Genomic DNA, 23,758 nt, shown 5'->3' on the forward strand with positions numbered 1-23,758 from the left:
AAAATCCTTCACTGGTGATATTTCAGTAAAGTTCTGAAGAAGGCAAAGAATAAAACGAAAAACTCACAATTTAGTCCCCCTAAGGATTTCATCATTGTATATATTAGGAGCTTTTGAGGAGAGTTGGTCAGAAGTGAGAGAAGGTAACCTACAATGGCTTGGTAGCTTCCTAGAAGGTGCCAGCAGTATCCGAGATGATAAGAGAACATTGTTATGAGCAATTCTCCCCAACCTAGCGTGCACTGAATTTGGAGCACTGGAGCCAATGCTATGCTGTTTGCCTTCTTGCTCATTCCTAGGGAAAAAAAGAAGGACAAGATATGGAATCAGGATTAAGGAGAAAAAGAATATTTCTTAATGCAGTATCATCGCAACCTCTACAAATCATTATCACATCAGTGATACGCGCAAAGGAGATTATTGCCTTTTCATAATGGCAAAACATTTTCTACATAATACGAATTATGCTGCATTTTGAAAATGTCAATATCAACACCTACTGTATTTTTTCTACTGTGGCAACATGTCTCTGTTGGAGTGGTTTTGCTTGAATTGTCATCACACCATTCAAATCACTAAAGTTGCTGGAGAAACGGTGAACCTAGTAAAAGTACCAAATAACCATTAATCTTTACCTTCTTTGAAATAAGACCTCAAAAAGCACATAGTTAGGAGATACTTTACTTGTTTCTTAGAAAAGTTTATGTTAAGATGGTTTTGCAGAATTCTCAATAGTAGAGGAGTTATATACATAGTTTTGCTTATTTTAAACAGATTTCTACAAACAGAACTTGGATAATTTAGTTACTGAATTGCAACTCAATTTGCAATATAAGTTTCAGTTGGAGATGAGTCTGATTTTCCAAAGTACAAAATAGGAGCCAGGGGACAAAAAGAGGAGACAACAAGCAGGACAAAAAGGGGCATTTTATCACTATACACATGAGCTTCCACAAAGAGAGTGAACTGGTGCATGTACTGCAGAGTCCCCTTTTACAAGAGGCAAAGGAAATAAAAAGGAATGAGAGTCTGAAGCTTGCACGGTTGCGAGTAAATGTCGTTGTGGGGGATTTTAATTTCCCTGGTGTTTGCTGGAAGGACTACACAGCAACCCAGCCACAGTCCAGGAGGTTCCTCCAGTGTATGGATGATAAGTTCCTCATGCAAATGGTGGATGAGCCAACCAGGAGAGGAGCGCTGCTGGATCTCATCCTCACTAACAAGGAAGGGCTGGTAGAAGCAGTAAAGGTTGAGGGCTGCCTTGGTTGCAGCGACCACAAGATGGTGGAATTCAGGATCTTGTGTGGTAGGACCAGTACAATAGCAAGTAGAATTGCAACCCTGGACTTCAGCAGGGCAAACTTTGGCCTTTTCAAGCAATTGCTAGAGGATATCCCATGGGCAAGGCTGCTTGAAGGTAAAGGGGCCCAAGATAGTTGGTTGGCATTCAAGAATTGCTTATTCCGAGCTCAAGAGCAGAGCATCCCGACACGTAGGAAGTCAAGGAAGAGGGCCAGGAGACCTGCGTGGCTAAATAAGGAACTGCTGGGTATGCTCAAGTGGAAGAGGAGAGTTTATAGGTCATGGAAGGAGGGGCTGGCCACTTGGGAGGAATATAAGGCTGCTGCTAGAGGATGTAGGAAGGCAGCTAGGATGGCTAAGGCCTCCTTAGAATTAAATCTGGCCAGAGGGGTCAAGGACAACAGAAAGAGCTTTTTCAAATACATAGCTGATAAAACTAACACCAGAGACAAGGTTGGCCCACTGGTGAATGGGATGGCTGCCCTGGTGACAGAAGATACAGAGATGGCAGAGTTACTGAATGCCTTCTTTGTCTCTGTCTACTCTGCTGGAGGCAGTCCTGAAGAGCCCTGTACTCCTGAGACCTCAGATGAAGTCAGGTCAATGGAGCAGTTTGCCTTAGTCAATGAGGAATGGGTTAGAGACCAGTTGAGCAATCTGGACATCCATAAATCCATGGGTCCAGATGGGATGCACCCGCGGGTGCTGAGGGAACTGGCAGAAGTCATTGCTAGACCACTCTCCATCATCTTTACCAAGTCTTGGGAAACGGGAGAGGTGCCTGAGGACTGGAGGAAAGCAGATGTCACTCCAGTCTTCAAAAGGGGCAAGAAGGAGGACCCGGGTAACTATAAACCGGTCAGCCTCACCTCCATCCCTGGGAAAGTGATGGAACACCTTATCCTTGATGCCATCTTAAGGCATGTCAAGGATAAGAGGATTATGAGGGGCAGTCAACATGGCTTTACCAAGGGGAAGTCATGCTTGACCAACCTCATAGCCTTTTATGAGGAAATAACACGGTGGATGGATGATGGCAGAGCGGTGGACGTGGTCTACCTTGACTTCAGCAAAGCATTTGACACAGTCTCCCACAGTATCCTCATAGCTAAATTGAGGAAGTGTGGTCTGGATGATCAGGTAGTGAGGTGGACCGCGAACTGGCTGAAGGAGAGAAGCCAGAGAGTTGTAGTCTATGGGGCGGAGTCTAGTTGGAGGCCTGTATCTAGTGGAGTGCCTCAAGGGTCAGTATTGGGACCAGTATTATTTAATATATTCATCAATGATTTAGATGAGGGAATTGAGTGTACTGTCAGCAAGTTTGCTGATGACACTAAGCTGGGAGGAGTGGCTGACACGCCAGAAGGCTGTGCTGCCATCCAGCGGGACCTGGACAGGCTGGAGAGTTGGGCAGGGAGAAACTTGATGAAATATAACAAGGGAAAGTGTAGAGTCCTGCATCTGGGCAGGAACAACCCCAGGTTCCAATATAGGTTGGGGAACGACCTGTTAGAGAGCAGTGTAGGGGAGAGGGACCTGGGGGTCCTAGTGGATGGCAGGATGACCATGAGCCAACACTGTGCCCTTGTGGCCAAGAAGGCCAACGGCATCCTGGGGTGTATTAGAAGGGGGGTGGTCAGTAGGTCGAGAGAGGTCCTCCTTCCCCTCTACTCTGCCCTGGTGAGACCGCATCTGGAATATTGTGTCCAGTTCTGGGCCCCTCAGTTCAAGAAGGACAGGGACCTGCTGGAGAGAGTCCAGCGCAGGGCAACTAAGATGATTAAGGGAGTGGAGCATCTCCCTTATGAGGAAAGGCTGAGGGAGCTGGGTCTCTATAGTTTGGAGAAGAGGAGACTGAGGGGTGACCTTATTAGTGTATATAAATATATAAAGGGGGAGTGTCACGAGGATGGAGCCAGGCTCTTCTCAGTGGCAAACAATGATAGGACAAGGGGTAATGGGTACAAACTGGAACACAAGAGGTTCCACTTAAACTTAAGAAGAAACTTCTTCTCAGTGAGGGTGATGGAACACTGGAACAGGCTGCCCAGGGGGGTTGTGGAGTCTCCTTCTCTGGAGACATTCAAAACCCGCCTGGACACATTCCTGTGTAACCTCATCTAGGTGTTCCTGCTCTGGCAGGGGGATTGGACTAGATGATCTTTTGAGGTCCCTTCCAATCTCTAACATACTGTGATACTGTGTGATACTTCAGGTTGCAACTTCACATCCTGCAGCCCAGGGAAGAGCCTGATTTGTTTTCTTGATTCTACCAAGAGGAAATGACTGGACCACAGTAAAATCAGAATTATTTTCAAAGGAGGAGAATACAATCTAACAAGTGGGTTTTGTAAACCAACTTCAGCAATATCTTAGTGGTAAATGGCACCTTTAAGAACCACCAAAAATGACGTGATAGTAAACAAGAAATGCACATTTAATGAACACTAAAAAAAAACAGGAAAGGAAAAAAGGAGTGCCTTTTCTGTCTTCAGCCAGGACTGTTGAAGGTCAGCAGAAAGGAGAACACCATTACCTGCAAAGTTATTTTTTTTGATTTTTACCTGTGAGGAAACAAAATGAGATCCAAAGGATACACTTCGTGCTTCAGAGCCTCTGGAAAGAGGAACATTCCCAGCATCTGCCGTAGTACGAACAACTGGCAAATGTGGCAGCTTTGCTGTAACAGCTTTCAGTTTTTCCGGCGGTTTGTCACACTCTGAACAACAGCATAAAAAAAAAAAAAAAATAAAAATAGAGAGAATAAAAGGTATTTGGTATGTTTACAAGCCATCTTTTCTTGGGATTCAAACATTACACTTTACAGTAAATAAAGACTTTCATATAGTTTTAAGTTTCCATGTTACTTAAAAACCTAACATAAATTATGTTTTTCTGAAAGCATTTCCATTTGTTTATGCAACACTCTGACACTGACAAACAAGATGGTTTATACAGGTAGAGTTGGAGAGGTGTGTTTTTTTAAGAAAATGTTGCTAAGACTCTAGGAATGTTATCTTTAAATTCCCAAAGGCTTTTTTTTTTTTAAGCAGGAAGCAAAAAAATTATATATATATATACTTTCATATATATAAATATATATATAAAGCCTATTGATGCTAATCTTTGTTTGACAGCAGCTACACAGCTTCATTATGGGTATATACTACCATCGTCTTCCCACTATAAACCCAAACTCTTTCACATTCCTAGATGAAATACTTTGGTTAGCTATCAATTTGTCATAAGTTTATGCCCTTCATGAAGATAAAAGGGCACACCTATTATTGCTGAACTATCATCCCTAAACTATCCTCCCTATACTATAATATTGTGCTAAGCAATCCACCTGTTGTGTGAAAAGCCCTTTGGTATTTCAGTAACACCTGAAACGTTCAGTTCTGACACTGCAAGTATTCTGAGAAATTTTGCCGTTTCTCACTTTGTTGTAGACTCACATTTTAGGTTGAGTGTTCCTTACATTTGAGGTAATTTCCAAAACCTACCCCTAGATAAACTTGTTACTGTCCTTTCAAAATACATAGAAACAAGAACTGAAATTGCGCTCAGCTTCCAAGTGAAACACACACATACTGAATAGAATTTCACTTCTAGTCAATTTTCCTAGCTTTTTCTTTTCCTCTCTGCAGTCTGCTAGAATGCAAAAACATAAAATTATACGCATCACCATTTCTTCATCCTATATTAAACTCCACACTGTCAGCAGGACTATCTCTTTTTAACAATCTGACTACGTAAGGGTTTTTTTTATTAGCAGAGCTCAAACAACAAGGACTAGAATACTTTGATTCCTATGTTCCAGATTCAGATCACGCCATCAGTGATCCCTTGCCAACAGCATCAATTTGCATCCTGAGCGAGCAATTCAGATTTTAAACATGCTCTCCTGCAATTAAGCTCTTTCAGTCTGTATTCTTCCCTTTCTTACACCTCTCATACAAAACTACCTGAAAACTAGCAGGTATGTTTGTATTTTAGGTGTGTACGTGTGTGTGTGTGTGTGTGTGTGTGTGTGAGTGAGTGAGCACACCCATGGCAAGTTATTATGTATCTTATAGTGCTCTACTACCAATACGGTTATCCTAAAATACTCAGATTTCCCAAGCTTTATTTACGACAGAGCTGGTGGGAGTGGCAGAGGCAGCAAGGAAATCACTTTTCTGAGTTAAACAAATACCATATCTGAAAATATCAAATACCTGTGACATTAGTGTCCCAATTTTTTTTAATCAGTTCCTCCAATATTCCAATTATATTGCTCCAGATGCAATCAAAAACTTCAGAAGCCACAGCATCTCTGATACAGGCATTGGGAGAAATGGGGGGAATGCCACGTTTACTCCTCTTCTCAGCAAGACGCATTTTCTTTTGTTCCCAACTCTCATCATCACTAATAAAGAAAGCAAATTCAAATGAATTTTCTTCCCTTCCTTCTAATACACCAAGTGAATAGAAACATATATATGGAAGAAGAGCCAGTCAGACGTAGATAACAAAAAAAATCAAGTTCAACCACACAGAGCACCTATGGGAGCAGAACTTATTGAATAAATGTAATGATTTGTTTTCTTTTGCTTGCAGGTGAAAAATTAAAAAATTCAGCCAGGACATTACAACAAAAAGGTCTGCAGGTCTAGAAGGAACAGCTTTATACTTGGCACTTAGTCATTTGAGACTAAATCCTATGCTTTTAACCACAACTTAAGGGAACCACAGTCTGCTGCAGTTAGTAGATGGACTATCACATAGAATTATTTCTTTGTTTACCTCATCCTGTGTAACTGCACACATCTGCAACACTCTACCACTGATCAAAGGCTAACAACTTTAAAGGATTTCTGTGGACTGCAAAGAATAGCAGAGCCCATAGCCTTATGCTTACCTACTTCCCTCCCACACTGTGTGGACACTTACATTTTTACTTTCTTCCCCTCCCTCCCTAGGGAAGCAAAGTGTAGTGACATTTCCTAACTTGATCTTCTAATACACCTCTCAGGAAGAAAATTTTAACCTTTTTCTTCTTTTAATGCCCTTTGTTTGGTTGGTTTTTTTTTTGTTTTTTTTTTTTGAGATTACGAAGATTATCCTTAAACCCAAACCCAAACCCAAATCCTTTCCAAAAAAGGCAGCCACCCAGGCTCCCCCTTTCAAAAACAGGACTGAAAGGATCTCAGTCTGGTTCTTCTGTTTTTCACAACAACCATGTATTTTAGCACAAAAAGCTCTGCTTTGTGATCCACTAAGTCCTACCGAAGTTTCTCCCTCATAAAGGTGTTTTAGAAAGCAGCACATTACGGTCTTTCATCCACCCATTAGCCTATTTGCTGGAACATTCAATAAGCTCACAGGAAAATTGGGTTGCACTGTGAAGGGGACAGTTCCACGATTCCTGTCACCCACAAGAAAGCTCTAAATGCAAGTTGTATCCTGCACCTCTCCTCACAAAGCTGTTATACACTGCACAGAAAGAATTTAATATTCATTAGGACTGACAATGAGAGCACGTACAGTGTAATGAACCTAAACAACCTGGTACTCAAGGCACTTACTTGAGGTGAACGGATTCCTTCATTCTACTCTCCATCTTAAAAATCAGATAGTAATTTTATTGAATCTCCATGCACAAAACACCTCAAAACAACTAGTGGTTAAGACACATTCCTCTTACATGGGAGATGCGAATTTTGAACCACTAGAAAGACAACATACCTATCTTCTTCCTGCCCAGTGAGTGCTACCAAACACAAGGACAGAAGGAACTGTATCTTACAGAGGAGAAACATAGCTTATGAACACCGACTGGGTTCACTGGTAAGTTTTTCATTATATTCTTAAAAAATACATATATCTGTTATTTACAGCTCCTTGTTGTCAAAAGCAAGATATTCTTCTATTTTTCCATCCATATCATAGATTTCTTCTTCCAGGAACGAATACATGGCTGAGTCAGAGGCAGAAATCCCAGTGGAACTTGAATCCAGTGATTTATGTAGTGGAGATGCTGTTGGGATCAGTTTAGAACCTGAAATGCAGAGCCTGAAAAAACATCAATAAAATGAAAATTAAATATTCAAAGAAATAAGAAAGTGCATTTTTAGTTATACTGAAATACATAATTTCAGTATAGTTTCAGTAATACAAAAGTAATATTTGTACATATTTCTGAAGAGGGTAAACCAAAATGAAGACTTTAAAAAGTGGACATACTCCTTTATGTTACTAGTACATTCACAAAGGGCAGGTAAACACTTAGTATCCACATGGGCATCACTTCTGCTCTGAAAATGCTGAAAGCCTTCATCCTTTGGCAACAGGAGCTGCTTTCCTAGAACCCTGAATAGAGAGAGCAAGTGATATCTTCAATGAAAATTCATTCCATATACAAATACCAAGAATAAAAATACCTGCAAACAGTAACCAATTCCCCTTTTACATCCCTTAGTATCAAATGACACAGAGCTCCCAGATTTCTTCAGTTCATTCTCAACCTCTTGGACTTTAGATTTGAATCAGAAAATCATAAATATAGAGAATCACTTAGAAATTCCCCTCAGTGAAAATACTCTAAAAATCCAGTGAAATGACTTAGTATTTTGAATTAATTACAAAGCACAAAAACCTGTCTCCATTTTATGCATGTTCTGTTAATTTTTACAGTATCTAAACAAGGCAAAGCATTAAGCCATGCTTTGCTTAATGAAGATTGTGAAGATTGCCACAGATTTATCACTTCTTTCTTGTCCTCGACAAAATGTGACAAACTTTGTTAGTTGATTTTAATTTATATTTACTAGTAACAAGCCTCTGCAAATTGTCTAAAAGCATTCCATAGCTTACTGACAGCATTCCTTCTAATGATGTTAAACTACTGACAGACATGCAGATCTATGTTTAGATCTATGCTATCTATAGCTTAGAGTCACCGCATCTCAAAGAGTGACATGACATCATTTATGACGGCAGGACAGTACAACACAGTGCAGCATTGACTGCTGACCCTGTGTTACATGAAGCAGTCATCAGACTACATATCTATGCAAAACAATTGTAATTAATCATGTATGCATCCTTATATCTGTTCAATTAGTTATTGTCAGGTTAATATCACACTTGGTTTTACATTGATTTACACTGCCTAGGAAGACATTACAGCTGTGCAGTATATGTGAAGCACGTGGTCACCTTCGTTGTTCATTTCTTTTTAGATCAGTAACAGAATTAATACTGAATGTCTTGGAATTTCACAGTTATGTTTTGACCTACAGTAAAAACAAGTGTTTTTTTTTTTTTTTACAAGAGGTATTCTTTATTTAGAAAAAGTTATTATGAAAATGGTGCATTACTGTTTTCTCTTTATATCCTGTTGAAGTATCCTTGCCTGCAATCATTGTGTTAAGCAAAAACCAGATCATTACCTGCTAGTGCACCACCACCCAGACTTACTGTGTAACTATGGCACAGCTCAGAGAAGTGTTGCTGATGCCATACATCAAGAGCAATTCATAAGAGGTTACCCCAAAAATTCAAATTAGAGTGATAGACCAGCAAGAAGCTTCATTACCTTAGATGAGGAAACTGTTCAACCCAGTCTGCACATTCTGCCTGCAGGCTCTCAGTTTCGGAGGTCACTTTTCCTTCAAATAGCATTTCATCAATCTCCCAAAATAACTGATGCACTCTCTGTGTGTTGGCTTTATCAAATTCCTACATATTATAAAATTCATAGTTGTTAGCAAATATGCATATTTACTAAAAAAATCCACAATATTTAAAGAACAGGACAACCTGGAGCTGAGCATCTCAGAATGGATCTTCAGACTACCTTCTTCGGACACGCTATATACCACAGTGCAAACAAAAAAATCCCAAATAGCTGGCTTGAGGCTGGCAAAAGCCGTAATTGGAAAAATGGCCTTCCACACCATTTCACTGAAGCTATGACTCAGTGCAACCAGAAACAGGTGAGTGCAGTGGCATATTAAAAGAGCAGAGGAGCACCTCAGTAAGGACCCAAGCACTTAGCTGAGGGTTCCTCAGCTGGGGCACTGGTTAGAACTCTGTTTGCCACTTAGATACTTTAATATGCTGAAAAAAAGTGGTAACACTCAGGGCCCAAATCATATCTATTTCCTTCCAGCTGAGGGCCCCCACCACTTCAGGCTACAGAAGGAATCACACCAAAACGAATAGGAAAGTAAGTCTCCTGGAGGGCTGGCAGGAACAGGTAGGGTCAGTAAACTATGCAAAAGGTATGACAGAATTATCACTACCAGCCATGGATGGCTTTTTAAAATGAAAGTGGCAGCAACTGCAATGCTTTTGGATTTATTCAACATTGCCTGCCTGAACCATGTATGCCTCAGAGGTCAGCCTCCATAACAGGGTCTAACCTTTTCCTGCATCATCTATGAAGCAGAACTGAGCTTAGGTAAGAGCTAAATACATACTGATACTGGGACATTTACATTCATGTTCATGAATGTACTTTGTGACTCAAAGCACCGAGAATAATTCAGTTTAAACATTGCCACGATTATACAGTATTTGAAAGCACTGTATTTTATCACTTTATTATACTCAGAAACCTAAGCCTACCTTCTTTGGTAAGACAACTTTGTTTTCCTCAGATTTCATAATTTTACATTTTTATTCCATTTTCCTTTGTTACACACCAGCTGCACAGATACCAATGTGCAAATAAAACTAGTTTTTAAAAAATATTCAATTAACACAATCACTAGGCTATTATGACTGAAAGTGGTTAGCTTCTACAGGAGAGGTGCTGCAAGTCCATTTTCTGCAAAAAAATTGATCTTTTCTACAATATTTACAGAAAGAGTATTGCAAAAGTTTCTGTGACGTACGTCATCCCTCCAGGAGTAAGCTGAACTTCTTTCAGTAGACAAACCAGTAGTATAGCTCTTTATTCCAGACCAAGAATTACTCAGCTCTGTGGGTGTTGTACAACCACTAGATGTAATTGACGAAAGTGTTTCACTGTGAAAAGACAACAAATTAAAATGAAGAACACAATGGCTTTCAATATAAACATTCTGAAAATAATGCAACTGATCACATAAATGGACAGTGACATATAATCATAGAATGCTTTGGGTTGGAAGGGACCTTAAAGATCATCTACTCCCAACTGCCCAGTTCAGCCAATGGGCACATGAAAAACTACACGTTAAAGATAACATAAGCCTTCTTAACTCCATTAGAAGCTATCACAAGAAAAATTTTACAAAACTGAACACAACATCTCTACAAATGTTCCAGTGAGGACTGAGTTATATGTCGATATGCAATGTCTTTTATGCTGTTAGACCTGGTGTACTTTAAGCCTTGTGCTCCAGAACACTAGCTCTCAGAAAGATCTACCTGGTCTCTGCCAGCTACCACCAATCCTCGGATGCAATGAAAGCAAGGGCGGTCAGATGTGCGGGCCAGGCAAATCCTAACCGGTGCCAACTGGAATAAAACCTCTTGAAAGTTAACTGACCCGCAACTCTGGTGAGCATGATTTGCATTCAATCACGAAGTCCGACTTCCCCTCCAGCCTTAATCAGTGCTCTTTACTATACTCTAGAAATACGCAAATCCATAACAAACCAGGAGTAAAGTTCACACCCTCTAAACAATGGGTTAGGTCAACCTGCATTATACCCTATAATAGTTGTTATCTGTAAGAATGATCTTTAAATACCTATTTAAGCCAAGAGTCCTTTAAGGAAGTACTATTTCAGGAGTGAATGCATACCAAGTATAATTGTTGATGGCTTCCTGCACATTTCTCGCAAAAACTGCTGGGAGAGATTCTCCACTTTTTCCAGAAAGACACTGATTTGTGGAACCTCTGGACAGGCCCCTCCTATAAACACATAAACACATCATTCCATAATATAAAATAAGGTTAACTCACACCTCCACTGGAGAAAAAAGAATAGACAACACTCTGTTGAATTTTTCTATCCTATCCATCAACATAAATATTTGCTTGAAACACACTGCCTTGTTTTAAAATAGTTTTTATTTACCTTATTTACATAAGTATTTTTTGGGGGGAGAAAAAAAATACTTGAGACTTCTTTTACTCCACAGGCATCTTCCTTCAATTCTGTGGTTTAAAATTTGCCTGAATCACACACAAATGCAGCAGCACCTCGCTATTGCAGGAAGGGAGCAAAGGCAAAACTCAGCAATTGTCCATACAGCAGATAGGTATTTTGGTACGTGTTTCTGTTCAGTCATTAACATAGAGTCCACTTTCTCACATGTTTCTCTACATAAAAAGAAGTTTCAGATATGGTGCCGAGCAGACAGTGGTCTTTACTAAAACTATGAACTCTCAACTTGGCTGTTTTAAGAGAACCCAGATACTAGTATATCAGGAAACACAGGCATAGTCTCAGTATGTTTACAAGCCACAAAGCATCAGCTTCCCCAGTAGCAAAGACTCCTTAACACTGTCTCAAAAACCAAGCCACAAACTTTCTAGTATTATGCCTTTCCAGCATAAGAAACACTGGAACTTGTCTTTTTTACTTCTCCAAATACCTGAACACATGCTCAAAATTTAAAACCATCTCTTACAAACCACATGGATGAATATTAAGATACAGTAAGGCTCAGGAATGCCTGCACTTCTATTACTAGCCTAAAAAGAATACCTTTTAATGAAGGAACTTTTTTTTAATGGAAATTCTTTATAATCACACGTATCTACCATCCCACTAAATTCTGTTATTAACATGTTAAACCCACCTCTTCAGAATATACACTGTCAAATAGATGTGTCAAAGTGTAGCTCAGAAACACTTTCACAGCAACAGATCGCTTCAGCTGTGGAAGTTCCTATTTTTACCCCATAAAATCCTCAGGTCATAACTGTGACTAGCAGCATGACTGCATCGAAGTACATTTGTGAATGAGTAACTGTAAGGAAACAGTTCACAGTTCAAGAGTTTTCCCAGTTTCTTTAGCCAAGAAATGTAGACTGGCCCTGCAACGCTTAGGACTGCTCTGTTTTCTTCCTATCTCTTCTGATACTTATCTTGACTTTACACAGAATACTGTATACATACGTCAAATCTAACTCTCCACTCAATGGACCACATCACCACTTCTCATCAGGGGAGATCCTGAATTGCAAATTCTTGGAGGCTGGTCCAACGGCAGTAGAAAGCATCTCTATGTGTTTGCTCTAAATTTCTTCCCTATTCCCTAGGCACCTGCTTTTGGCCACCATCAGCACTCTAGTTATTTGCCTGTGCAAGAAGTCTTTCTTTTTGTATTCCAGCTTTCCATTTACTTGACAGACTTTTGGCAGCCCAAGCTAACTGACTGGATCTCCTGTATCTATAAGGCTTTCTGACTTCTCAAAAAGCACTGAGTGGGGGGGTTTCATGGCCTTGAGGGAAATCTGAACCTACAAACATGGGGGGGGGGAGAGGGGGGAAGAAAAAGAAAAAAAATTCATGGACTTCCTCTGTCCATTACATATAATCCACATGCATTATATGTAATGGCATAATACATGACATGAGATGGAGAAAACTGCCACATGGTGCCCCTGCATGCCGTGGTACTACTCCCCCTGACTCCTTAGACCACATGCGGTAAGATGAGCCAGGAAACAATAGCAATGAAATAAAGCAAACAAGAAAACCCCTCCCAGCACATCCATAGCACGCTTCTCCAGCGCTGGCAAACAAAGGCCAGGGACGGCAGCCCTAGGCGAGGTCTCCGCAATTGCAGGCACCAAATGATGACGGTACAAATAATAACGTTGTCAGCCCATACCCCCGCAGTGCTCCAGCTGCCCAGGAGGGCCGGCGAGCCGGGACCCGCCCCTCCCCGCGGCACGACACATCGCCCCTCCAGCCTTGTCGCCCGCACTCACCCCACGACGAGGAGTCCCCGGTCGCTGCTGCAACCTTGCCGGCCAGCGCCCCGCGAGCAGTGCATCGGGGGGCCCCGGGGGCGGCGCGGCGAGAGCCCCGGGCGGCCCCTCGCACCGCCCCGGCCTTCTGCGGCGCAGCGAGGAGGCGGCCCGGCACCTCCCGGCCCTGGCCCTGGCCCCGCCGCTTCGGGGCGGCTCTGCAGTTGACTTCCCCCCCAACCGCTCTCCAGCCGCCCAAGGGCTGCCGACACAAAAGGGCGCCCACGAAAATTAAGCCCCAGCCTGAACGGAAGAGGTGCACATCTTCCCCCACTGTCGCCTCCCAAACCGCAGCCATAAAAGGCTCTGTTTAGGATCTTTGTGCCCTGATACAGTTATATAGTGCTGGACAACTGAATAAAGAATTTCCACTGCTAATTGAGTTCTCAGAACTATCCCTGCGCAAATCACCGATCTCCCGGAGCACAGGTGACAGGGCAAAGCACAGGCTGCCAGCTGCAGATTTACACCTGACCATTCACCTCTAGCTCAAGTACGCAAATCCTGGTGTGTACATATTTTGCCGATAGCCGCTCTCAGAGGAGGAAGTACATTTACTCATAAGCAAGAAGAAAATAAAAGTATTCTTACAGAGAAAGAAGAAAGGCAACATTAGAAATGATGAAAATTAAGACTGAAAAAAACCACAGCATATGAAACCGCTCATTAGAGGAAAAACAACCAACAACATTCAAAAGATATTTAAAGTTTCATAACCAAACAAAATACTACTCACTAAGAAAGGTGTATGGAAAATGACTACACATTTTTCCTGTGACATTTAAAGAATTCTCGCCAAACATAGCTTTAAAAAAAATAAAAATCCACATTCTTGTGATCCAAACATCAAGAAAGATTTTATTTTTACACATGTTGTAACAACTCTCTGTCCTTAGCAAGCATTCTTCTGTAAGAGTGTTTGTCCGACATCCCATATACACACAGAAAAAAAGCATAGTTCCTTGTCAAGATACACATATCCAACAAGAGCTAGAACAGCATGTCCAGGTTAAGAAAGCACAATCATAGCTTCTAAATCACTGCACATATATATGTTTGTGGAACCTCCTGGACTGATTATGCCCTGCTGTGCTGTCCCTTTTAACAGATATCAGGGTGGTTAAAGTCCCCCATGAGGACCAGGGCTTCTCAATGCAAGGCTGCACCTCTCTGTTTATAGAGGGCCTCATCCACTCAGTTTTCCTGGTCTGGTGGTCTGTAGCAGACCCACACTGTAATGTCCCCTGTGCCTCCTGGCCATTTAATCCTGACCCATAAGCTCCTGGTTGGCTCCTCCTCCATCCTCAGGCAGAGTTCCATGCACTCCGGCTGGTCACTGACATTGAGAACAACATCCCCTCCTCATCTACCCTGCCTGTCCTTCATGAAGAGCCTATATCCTTCCATTTCAACATTCCAGTCACAGGAAACATTCCACCACATCTCCATGATGCCAATGAGATCATAGGCCTGTAGGTGTGTGCATTGTCTAACTCCTTTTGTTCAGGAGCCATGCTATGTGTGTTCGCATAGAGGCATTTAAGTTGGGCCCCAATGAAGGCAATCTACTGGCTGGAGTGGCGAGAATTCCTTTGTACTGCTGTTCAGGTGCCCTCCTGCTAACCTGTGATCCCTCTCCAGGCTCTGGGCATCTCTCACTGACACTGGCATCAAACTGGTAGAAGCAGGATGAATTCAGGTTGCTGTCCCCAAAAACTTCAGTTTAAAGCCCTCTTCACCATCTTGGCAAATCGAAGGGGAAATCCTGCCTGACCAATTTGGTGGCCTTCTATGAGGGGGCTACAGAACTGATGGACAGGGGCAGAGCAGTTGACATCATCTACCTGGACTTGTGCAAAGCATTCAACACTGTCCCACAGGACATCCTTGTCTCTAAATTGGAGAGACATCAATTTGATGGGTGGACCACTTGGTGGATAAAGAACTGGCTGGATGGCCGCACGCAAAGAGTTGTGGTCAACGGCTCATTGTCCAGCTGGAGACCGGTAACAAGTGGTGTCCTTCAGGGATCGGTGTTGGGACCGGTCTTGTTCAACATCTTTGTCGGTGACATGGACAGTGGGATTGAGTGTGCCCTCAGCAAGTTTGCCGATGACACCAAGCTGTGTGGTTCGGTTGATACGCCGGAGGGAAGGGATGCCATCCAGAGGGACCCTGACACGCTTGTGAGGTGGGCTGATGTCAACCTGATGAAGTTTAACCATGCCAAGTGCAAAGTCCTCCACCTGGATCGGAGCAATCTGAGGCACAGCTACAGGTTGGGCAGAGAAGAGATTCAGAGCAGCCCTGCAGAGAAGGACTTGGGGGTGTTGGTTGACGAGAAATTTAACATGAGCCACCAGTGTGCGCTCGCAGCCCAGAAAGCCAACCGTATCCTGGGCTACATCAAAAGGAGCGTGACCAGCAGGTCAAAGGAGGTGATCCTGCCCCTCTACTCTGCTCTCGTGAGACCTCACTTGGAGTATTGTGTGCAGTTCTGGTGTCCTCAACATAAAAAGGACATGGCACTGTCCAGAGGAGGGCCACAAGGATAATCAGGGGGCTGGAGCACCTCCCATATGAAGATAGGCTGAGAAGGTTGGGGCTGTTCAGCCTGGAGAAGAGAAGGCTGCGTGGAGACCTCATAGCAGCCTTCCAGTATCTGAAGGGGGCCTATAAGGATGCTGGAGAGGGACTCTTCATTAGGGACTGTAGTGATAGGACAAGGGGTAACGGGTTAAACAGGGGAAGTTTAGATTGGATATAAGGAAGAAATTCTTTACTGAGAGGGTGGTGAGGCACTAGAATGGGTTGCCCAGGGAAGTTGTGAATGCTCCATCCCTGGCAGTGTTGAAGGCCTTGGGTGACATGGTTTAGTGTGAGGTGTCCCTGCCCATGTCAGGGAGGTTGGAACTAGATGATCTTAAGGTCCTTTCCAACCCTAACTCCTCTATGATTCTATGACCAAGCACATTCACAATGCAGACAAATGGAAGTGAAAAGAAGAATGAAACCCTGTCCTTTTCCTAAATCCCAAAAGCTTGTGAGACAGCCATTTCCAATAGCAGTTTATCAATAAAGAGGCACATTATATAAGTGTGTTTAAACTGGTTCTACTGTACGTAATTTGTTTCCTTTAAAAACCAACATTCACAGCATGGAGTTAATGCACAAAAATAATGCTCTAGTAGGCTGAATAAACCTCAGTCAAACTGTTGAGCATGCTGCTTATTTCAGACTGCTCCAAAGCATTACAACTCCTTTTGAAAGAGAAAATAATAGCCTGAAAACAACTGTGTCAAATGAAACAATGTGTCAAACTAAAGGAAAATACAAGGCTGCTTATAAGTTTGAATAATGTGAAAATAGACTGAAATATAGAGCAAAACAAGAACATAAAACACGGAGAAGGCCTGAGCATATGAATCAGCAATGTGTCTTCAGTTGGATTTTAAGATGTTTGCTTTGCATTTATTTATTGCAAAGGGGCATGGGAGAAGTACAGCCTTGTGGACAGTAGAAGCCTAACATTTGGCCCATGTTACATTTAAATATTCACCACAAAAAAATATTTTTTTCTTTTCCCCCTCTTTCCTGAAGCAACACTTAGTTGCTTAGATCAAAAAGGGATAAACATAATAAGCCAGCTAAGCATAGAGGTTTCACAGTTGCATTTAAAAGTCAAACTATGCTACAGAATTGTTTATACCATCAACCTCAGAATGCTGTCCAGAAGTAAGAGTCTTTTTTTCTACATTAGGAAGAAGAGAAGAAGAGGGCATCAGATCCAAGAAAAAGTAGACTAAACAAGAAGGAAAAGTGAGTCTGTATGGACAAAATGCTTAATAAAAAAAGTATTAGAGCTTCAGGTTTCCTTTTCCATTACAAGTCAGGAAAAGCTCAGGAAAAACATATCTCATCACACATGAAGGCATAAAATCAATTAAAGAGAGAAGTTCCAGGCTTAGGAGAACACAAAGTCAAGAGAAATCATGGGTATGGAAGGAGAAACGTTTTGAGATTAATTGAAAAAGGGGAAAAAAAAAAAAAAAAAGAATGAGGATATGGAACAGGAGACCTGACTGACCATCGCCTTGAGTGGGGTTTTAAAGACAAAGAACTTGAACGTGGTACGCAAGGTCAGAGTTCTGAAGAGAGATAGGACATATCACATCATCAGTAGCAGATTATTTTCACACCTAATTTGAAATGTAATTACAAAACCAATAAAATATAAGATCTCTCTAGCACAAATGTACACATCTGTGGGAAGAAATTGGTTTTGAATTCACACCACCCGTTCTTACACTGGTTCAGGACAACTACCATGGGATCCCCTCTCTCATTCTTCTTTGAACTGATACAACACACAGAAGTTGTTACACTACAAACCCAGCCTGTTTGATACTCCTCTGTAAAGCTTACTCCCAACACACCTCTCGAGAGCATTTTCATGGATGTAAATAGGCCATTCCTTGTCACTATTTTGTTCAATATCAGAATGTACAAACTTCACTACAAATGACAGTTATCGCCACTGCACAAAAGAACCTTTCCACATGTCCCCCAGCTCCATCTGTGGAGCAATGAAGAAACAGACATGACATGTCTACTTTCTGTATCAACAATAAATATTCCATGCACAATGCCACATTGCAGTTGAATATTTATTTATACCACAGAAAGTACAAAGTTCATAGGAAATACACACATCCTTTTCCCTCTAGGTCAGGTCCAACTTGATTGCAGTCAACCATGGCACATACTCGGTGTACTGTTTGACAAAACATATTTTTTGAACAGACATAGGAGGTCTTGAAGAAGGTAAGAGAACTTTTACCCTCTTGTAATAACTTAAATGAACACAAACTGCCAAGTATGAGAGACAGTATTGAACATCACTGCCGAATCCCAGAGAAGGTGTATCTGAGGACACTGCTGTAACAACAGTGCTCAGAGGAGAGCATACTTAGATGTGATTAATACAACAGCACTGAATTCTTCCTTCAGCAGTGTGGCCCTCTGATGAGACAGATCCAGTGACTTTTACAGCTGTTTAAAGCAGTTAGTTTGGCTCAGCCTTTAATTACTTATTGCAGCAATACAAAGGAAATCAAGGTAGACGACAATGCCTGTTTCTGCTTACAATACCTATTCCTCAGCTTTCTCAAAGTCAGCTGTGGCATATCTTTAAAAGCCATCCCTGGAATAGTTTAGCTGAGGTAACGCCAGTAGGTGCACAGTAAATGAAGCAGAATCATGAGAAATTCAATAGATCTTTCGATTGCCTTCTGCAGAAAATTATTTGAAGACAGCTGTAATATCTGTTTGGTCTGTTTGCTTAGAAATGACATGGTTCAATGAGGGGAAGAAAAAAATATCTGCCTTGGAAGGTGGTATAGCAAACATTTACCTTCTAAGCTTCTAGGAAAAAATCTTTAACATTATTATTACTGAACATACCAGAGGCTTGACAGCTTGCAAAGATACACCCAAAAAAGTGATAGCATATGTCTTTGTTGATGTGTCACTCTAGCCTCAGAGATTATTTTCACTTTTTTATCTATCAATAAGCATTGTCAAAACCATTTCAGTGCTTTCAGTCACCTTGGTCATTGGTCTGTGAAGTACTGACTTTACCTGAAGCTTGAAAATATGAATCTTTATCAGAGTTTTTCTATTGTTATTATTTAATCATACCACCTGTTTAGGTCCTTTTTCAGAAATGGCACGTTATATCTCTGAAGCTATATACAGCTTACTGATGCTTTGATAATTAGACTACCTAGGAGCACTTATACAGTTGAACTGTTACTGAGTGTTATTAGTGAGGTGACAATCTCCAATCTGTCTAAATTAATATAAATTGCCACAATGTAAATTTTCATCTTTTGTAGTTAAACATCTTCCTAAACATTCATAAAAGCCACATTTGGTTCAAAAGGAAGACAGCCTTAGAACACACTTCCTTCAGCTCCAGAGGGGAGGTAATCTTGAAAGACTTTGCCAAACGAATATCATCGCTCACCAGTGCAACACAGCTGATCAACAGACATCCTCATTATCTCATGGTAACACTGCAATGACTATGGTCAAGGTAGGCAAATGATCTCCAGGAAGACTATGATTTGATCTTAGTTTTGGGGAACAATTGAATAATGGCAAGACAAAAAAAAAAAAAAAAAATGAAAGAAAAAGTGGAGTAAGCGAAAACCAGGACATTATTTTTAATACAATAACATGACCCTAGGCCCACTGTAGGAGAGGATCTGGTTCGAGACCATCTTAAAAACCTAAACGTACACAAGTCCATGGGACCTGACGAAATCCATCCGCGGGTCCTGAAGGAGCTGGCGAATGAAGTTGCTAAGCCACTGGCCATCATATTTGAATAATCATGGCAGTCAGGTGAAGTTCCCGACGACTGGAAGAAGGGAAATATAATCCCCATTTTCAAGATGGGGAAAATGGATGACCCGGGGAATTACAGACCAGTCAGTCTCACCTGTGTGCCTGGCAAACTCTTGGAGCAGATTCTCCTGGAAGGCATGCTAAGGCACACGAAAAACAAGGAGGTGGTTGGTGGCAACCAGCATGGCTTCACTAAGGGGAAATCCTGCCTGACCAATTTGGTGGCCTTCTATGATGGGGCTACGAAACTGATGGACAGGGGCAGAGCAGTTGACATCATCTACCTGGACTTGTGCAAAGTTTTCGACACCGTCCCACAGGACATCCTTGTCTCTAAATTGGAGAGACATCAATTTGATGGGTGGACCACTTGGTGGATAAAGAACTGGCTGGATGGCTGCACGCAAAGAGTTGTGGTCAATGGCTCGATGTCCGGCTGGAGACCGGTAACGAGTGGTGTCCTTCAGGGATCGGTGTTGGGACCGGTCTTGTTCAACATCTTTGTCGGTGACATGGACAGTGGGATTGAGTGTGCCCTCAGCAAGTTTGCTGATGACACCAAGCTGTGTGGTTCGCTTGATACGCCGGAGGGAAGGGATGCCATCCAGAGGGACCTCGACACACTTGTGAGGTGGGTTGATGCCAACCTTATGAAGTTTAACCATGCCAAGTGCAAGGTCCTACACCTGGGTCAGAGCAATCCCAGGCACAGCTACAGGTTGGGCAGAGAAGAGATTCAGAGCAGCCCTGCAGAGAAGGACTTGGGGATATTGGTCGATATAAAAATGAACATGAGCCACCAGTGTGCGCTCACAGCCCAGAAAGCCAACCGTATCCTGGGCTGCATCAAAAGGAACGTGACCAGCAGGTCGAAGGAGGTGATCCTGCCCCTCTACTCTGCTCTCGTGAGACCTCACTTGGAGTACTGTGTGCAGTTCTGGTGTCCTCAACATAAAAAGGACATGGAAGTGTTGGAACATGTCCAGAGGAGGGCCACGAGGATGATCAGGGGACTGGAGCACCTCCCATATGGAGACAGGCTGAGAAAGTTGGGGCTGTTCAGCCTGGAGAAGAGAAGGCTGCGTGGAGACCTCATAGCAGCCTTCCAGTATCTGAAGGGGGCCTACAAGGATGCTGGGGAGGGACTCTTCATCAGGGACTGTAGTGACAGGACAAGGGGGTAATGGGTTCAAACTTGAACAGGGGAAGTTTAGATTGGATATAAGGAAGAAATTCTTTACTGAGAGGGTGGTGAGGCACTGGAATGGGTTGCCCAGGGAGTTTGTGAATGCTCCATCCTTGGTGGTGTTCAAGGCCAGGTTGGATGAGGCCTTGGGTGACATGGTTTAGTGTGAGGTGTTGCTGCCCATGGCAGGGGGGTTGGAACTAGATGATCTTAAGGTCCTTTCCAACCCTTAACTATTCTATGATTCTATGATTCTGTGTACATACGACACAGCATTTTAGGTGGATATTTTTACTACATACACTGAAGTGGAATGCTTACTAGTAGGCATTTTCATACTGAATCCTGAAATAGATGCAACGCTTCTGCAACCACGATCTGTGTTGAATTCTGCTCCTTCCTTTACAAGGCAGAGTAACAATAAACTGTTCTAAAGGTAGGCTTATTCATATATAGTCATTTTACTTTTCTGCAAATTTTGAACACATTTCAAAATTATAAAGCTTTTAAGGTGGCATAAGCTTGCTCAGTATTATATATTTTGGTTTTAAATCTATTTCTAAACATGGTTCACTGTGGAAATGTAAACTGAAATATAATACTCAAGTTCTAGGGAACAGAAACAATTTCTGAGTGCAAGATATGCATGTTAAGTACTTTTTCTATTTATAGAAGTAAATCTGACTTTTTAATATAAATTAGAATTATCTTTAAGAAAAATACTATCACCTTAATTAACTGCAATATTAAAGAATGCTAATTAGTGTCTTAGAGAAGGTGTTTTATTTCTTTGGATCTGATAGGAGGCATTTACTGCTGCCAGATCAAGTGTCTGAACACACAGGGAGGGTGTAGCACCCTAACAAAACACTTGGAAGTGGTCCACAAGACTTTCCTTGTATAATCTTGTTACTGATGTACATTTGGAAATTCAATTAATACCTTTTTATAACAGATTTCTTTCATCAGCGTAACATCAGAGATCATAACAGGTTTTCTTCTGTTCATTAACCTCTGAAGAAAATTGGACATATAATAAATAATTCATAACAGAAACAAAACTTTCTCCTCTCTGAACACCGAATTAAAAAAAAAAAAAAAAAAAAAAGAAATAAAAAAGGTCTTTGAAATGTTGCACAGCAACAGCTGTGCAGTACAGAGTGAAGAATGCAAGTGTGGAGACCTTAGTCTGTATATGCTGAGGTGTACTAAGTAACTTTCTCCTTCCTCTAGGACAACAGACACCCCTGGCTGGAGATGTCAAAATGTCACATCATGTCTACGAAGCTTCTGTAATCTGAGGACATGAAACTTCTTCTCTACCCTTTCTATAGCATGACTTCCATGGTGGTGGATTGGAAGAAAGGCACTACTGGGGAAAAAAAAGAAACAACCTCTCATCTGTCCCACAACCTCAACCACTTTCCTCAAAAAAACAAAACAACACAACAAAAACCCCAAAATATTTAAGGCTTGCTTTGCCTTTCATAAAAAAATACCCTTTCTGTTGAAATTTCCAGATTTCTTGATCTTTAAAATCACTACGCTTTCCACAAAGTAACATGAACTATCTATCTGCCTGCTTACACTATGAACAACTTGAATTTCAAGCAATGAAGTTGTTCAACAGTCCCAGTTTTAAATACCTTAAAGAATTCTGCAGTGAGGTCAAGACACTGAGTTTATAATGTTAAAAAGATAATCAGCACATCTAGGCTGTTCTTTAAACAACCAGAACTGTACTTTAGCTTATGTTGACTTAAACCACCAGATAATGCTCAATAGTCTATTTCATCTGCCAGGTTGCCATTAACATTTAGTATCAAACATCAGCAGGTGCTCCAATACTCTGCCAAAATATTACATGGCAGAATCCTTTCCCTCCAACTCTGTAGCCATAAGCAACCAAAATAAGGATACAATTGAAGTGCTGCCTGTACTGTATACACATCCCTTCCAGTGCTTATCTCAAGTACTAAACAATCTTGCAATAAATTTCCAGAGCAACACATCCTTATTCCAGTGTTTTTCTTTCACGCCAGGAAGCATTAAAGAGCATATTTCACATATTTTAAAGCACAAGTGCTCAGTATGTAAATATACTGAAAGAGGTGTATCAACCAGAGCAGAGGGATTACACACCGATGATGGGCAGTGTTTAATTAGATAATCTCTTGCTACACATCCACAAGAATTCCCTCATGCATACTGCCAATTTCTGATTATTAGGAAGAGCCATAGAGTCACCGTGCTAATCGTCTATTCCTTGCTGGCTGAAGCCTCTGGGACACAATGCCACTACATCAACCAGCAGCTAATAAGCTTTCACCTCATGTTAGCATCTATGAACTGAATAAACATGCACTGCAGCATTTAAGCTCTGTGTCCCTACACAGGTCAACAGAGAAAGGCATTTAACATACAAAGAAAAAACCCAGAAAAGTACAGGATGATGTACACTTTACTGTCAGGTTATAGAAAGATAATAAAGGAAGAAAATTTTAAGGGTTAAACAATTCATTAAAACCTCTGGTGGTTGTTGATATAACATCATGATTTTGGATAGCAAATAAAAATACAGTAATCAATCAATACAGAGGAATCTATAAGGCTAAGGGAGGAGATATTTTAAAAACTCTTAGTAGTTCAGCACAACTAGTCAGGAGAGGTAAGAGTAAGGGTGTAAAACCTATCAGTCATTCAGAAAGTGTTATGAAAGGCAATAAGCAGAAGAAAGAGGGGAAACAGCATGAAAATGAGAGGAAACCAATGGAGAGAACATGAAAGGCACTAGAAATACATTGTAAAATAGAAAGCAAGACAAAAAGGCTGGGTTCTTTGTGTCATGTGCCATAATAACCTGTAATAAACAATCCACAGGGATTCAGGCTTCGGTG

General features: G+C 41.5%; 1 protein-coding gene across 1 annotated transcript in view; it reads right to left on the minus strand.

Moving 5' to 3' along the window:
- The window catches only part of FAM149A (family with sequence similarity 149 member A), a gene marked incomplete at both ends in the record, with an annotated part of 30,971 nt that overhangs the window by 3,175 nt on the left and 4,038 nt on the right, over nt 1-23,758 (minus strand). The window contains 9 exon segments of the mRNA XM_080636400.1: nt 68-295; nt 501-601; nt 3,867-4,021; nt 5,523-5,713; nt 7,183-7,359; nt 7,531-7,656; nt 8,885-9,027; nt 10,188-10,320; nt 11,084-11,194. Coding sequence (XP_080492526.1) covers nt 68-295; nt 501-601; nt 3,867-4,021; nt 5,523-5,713; nt 7,183-7,359; nt 7,531-7,656; nt 8,885-9,027; nt 10,188-10,320; nt 11,084-11,194 — 1,365 coding nt within the window.

Source organism: Psittacula echo, assembly GCF_963264785.1.
Source record: "Psittacula echo genome assembly, chromosome: 1".
NCBI classification, from domain to species: domain Eukaryota; kingdom Metazoa; phylum Chordata; class Aves; order Psittaciformes; family Psittacidae; genus Psittacula; species Psittacula echo.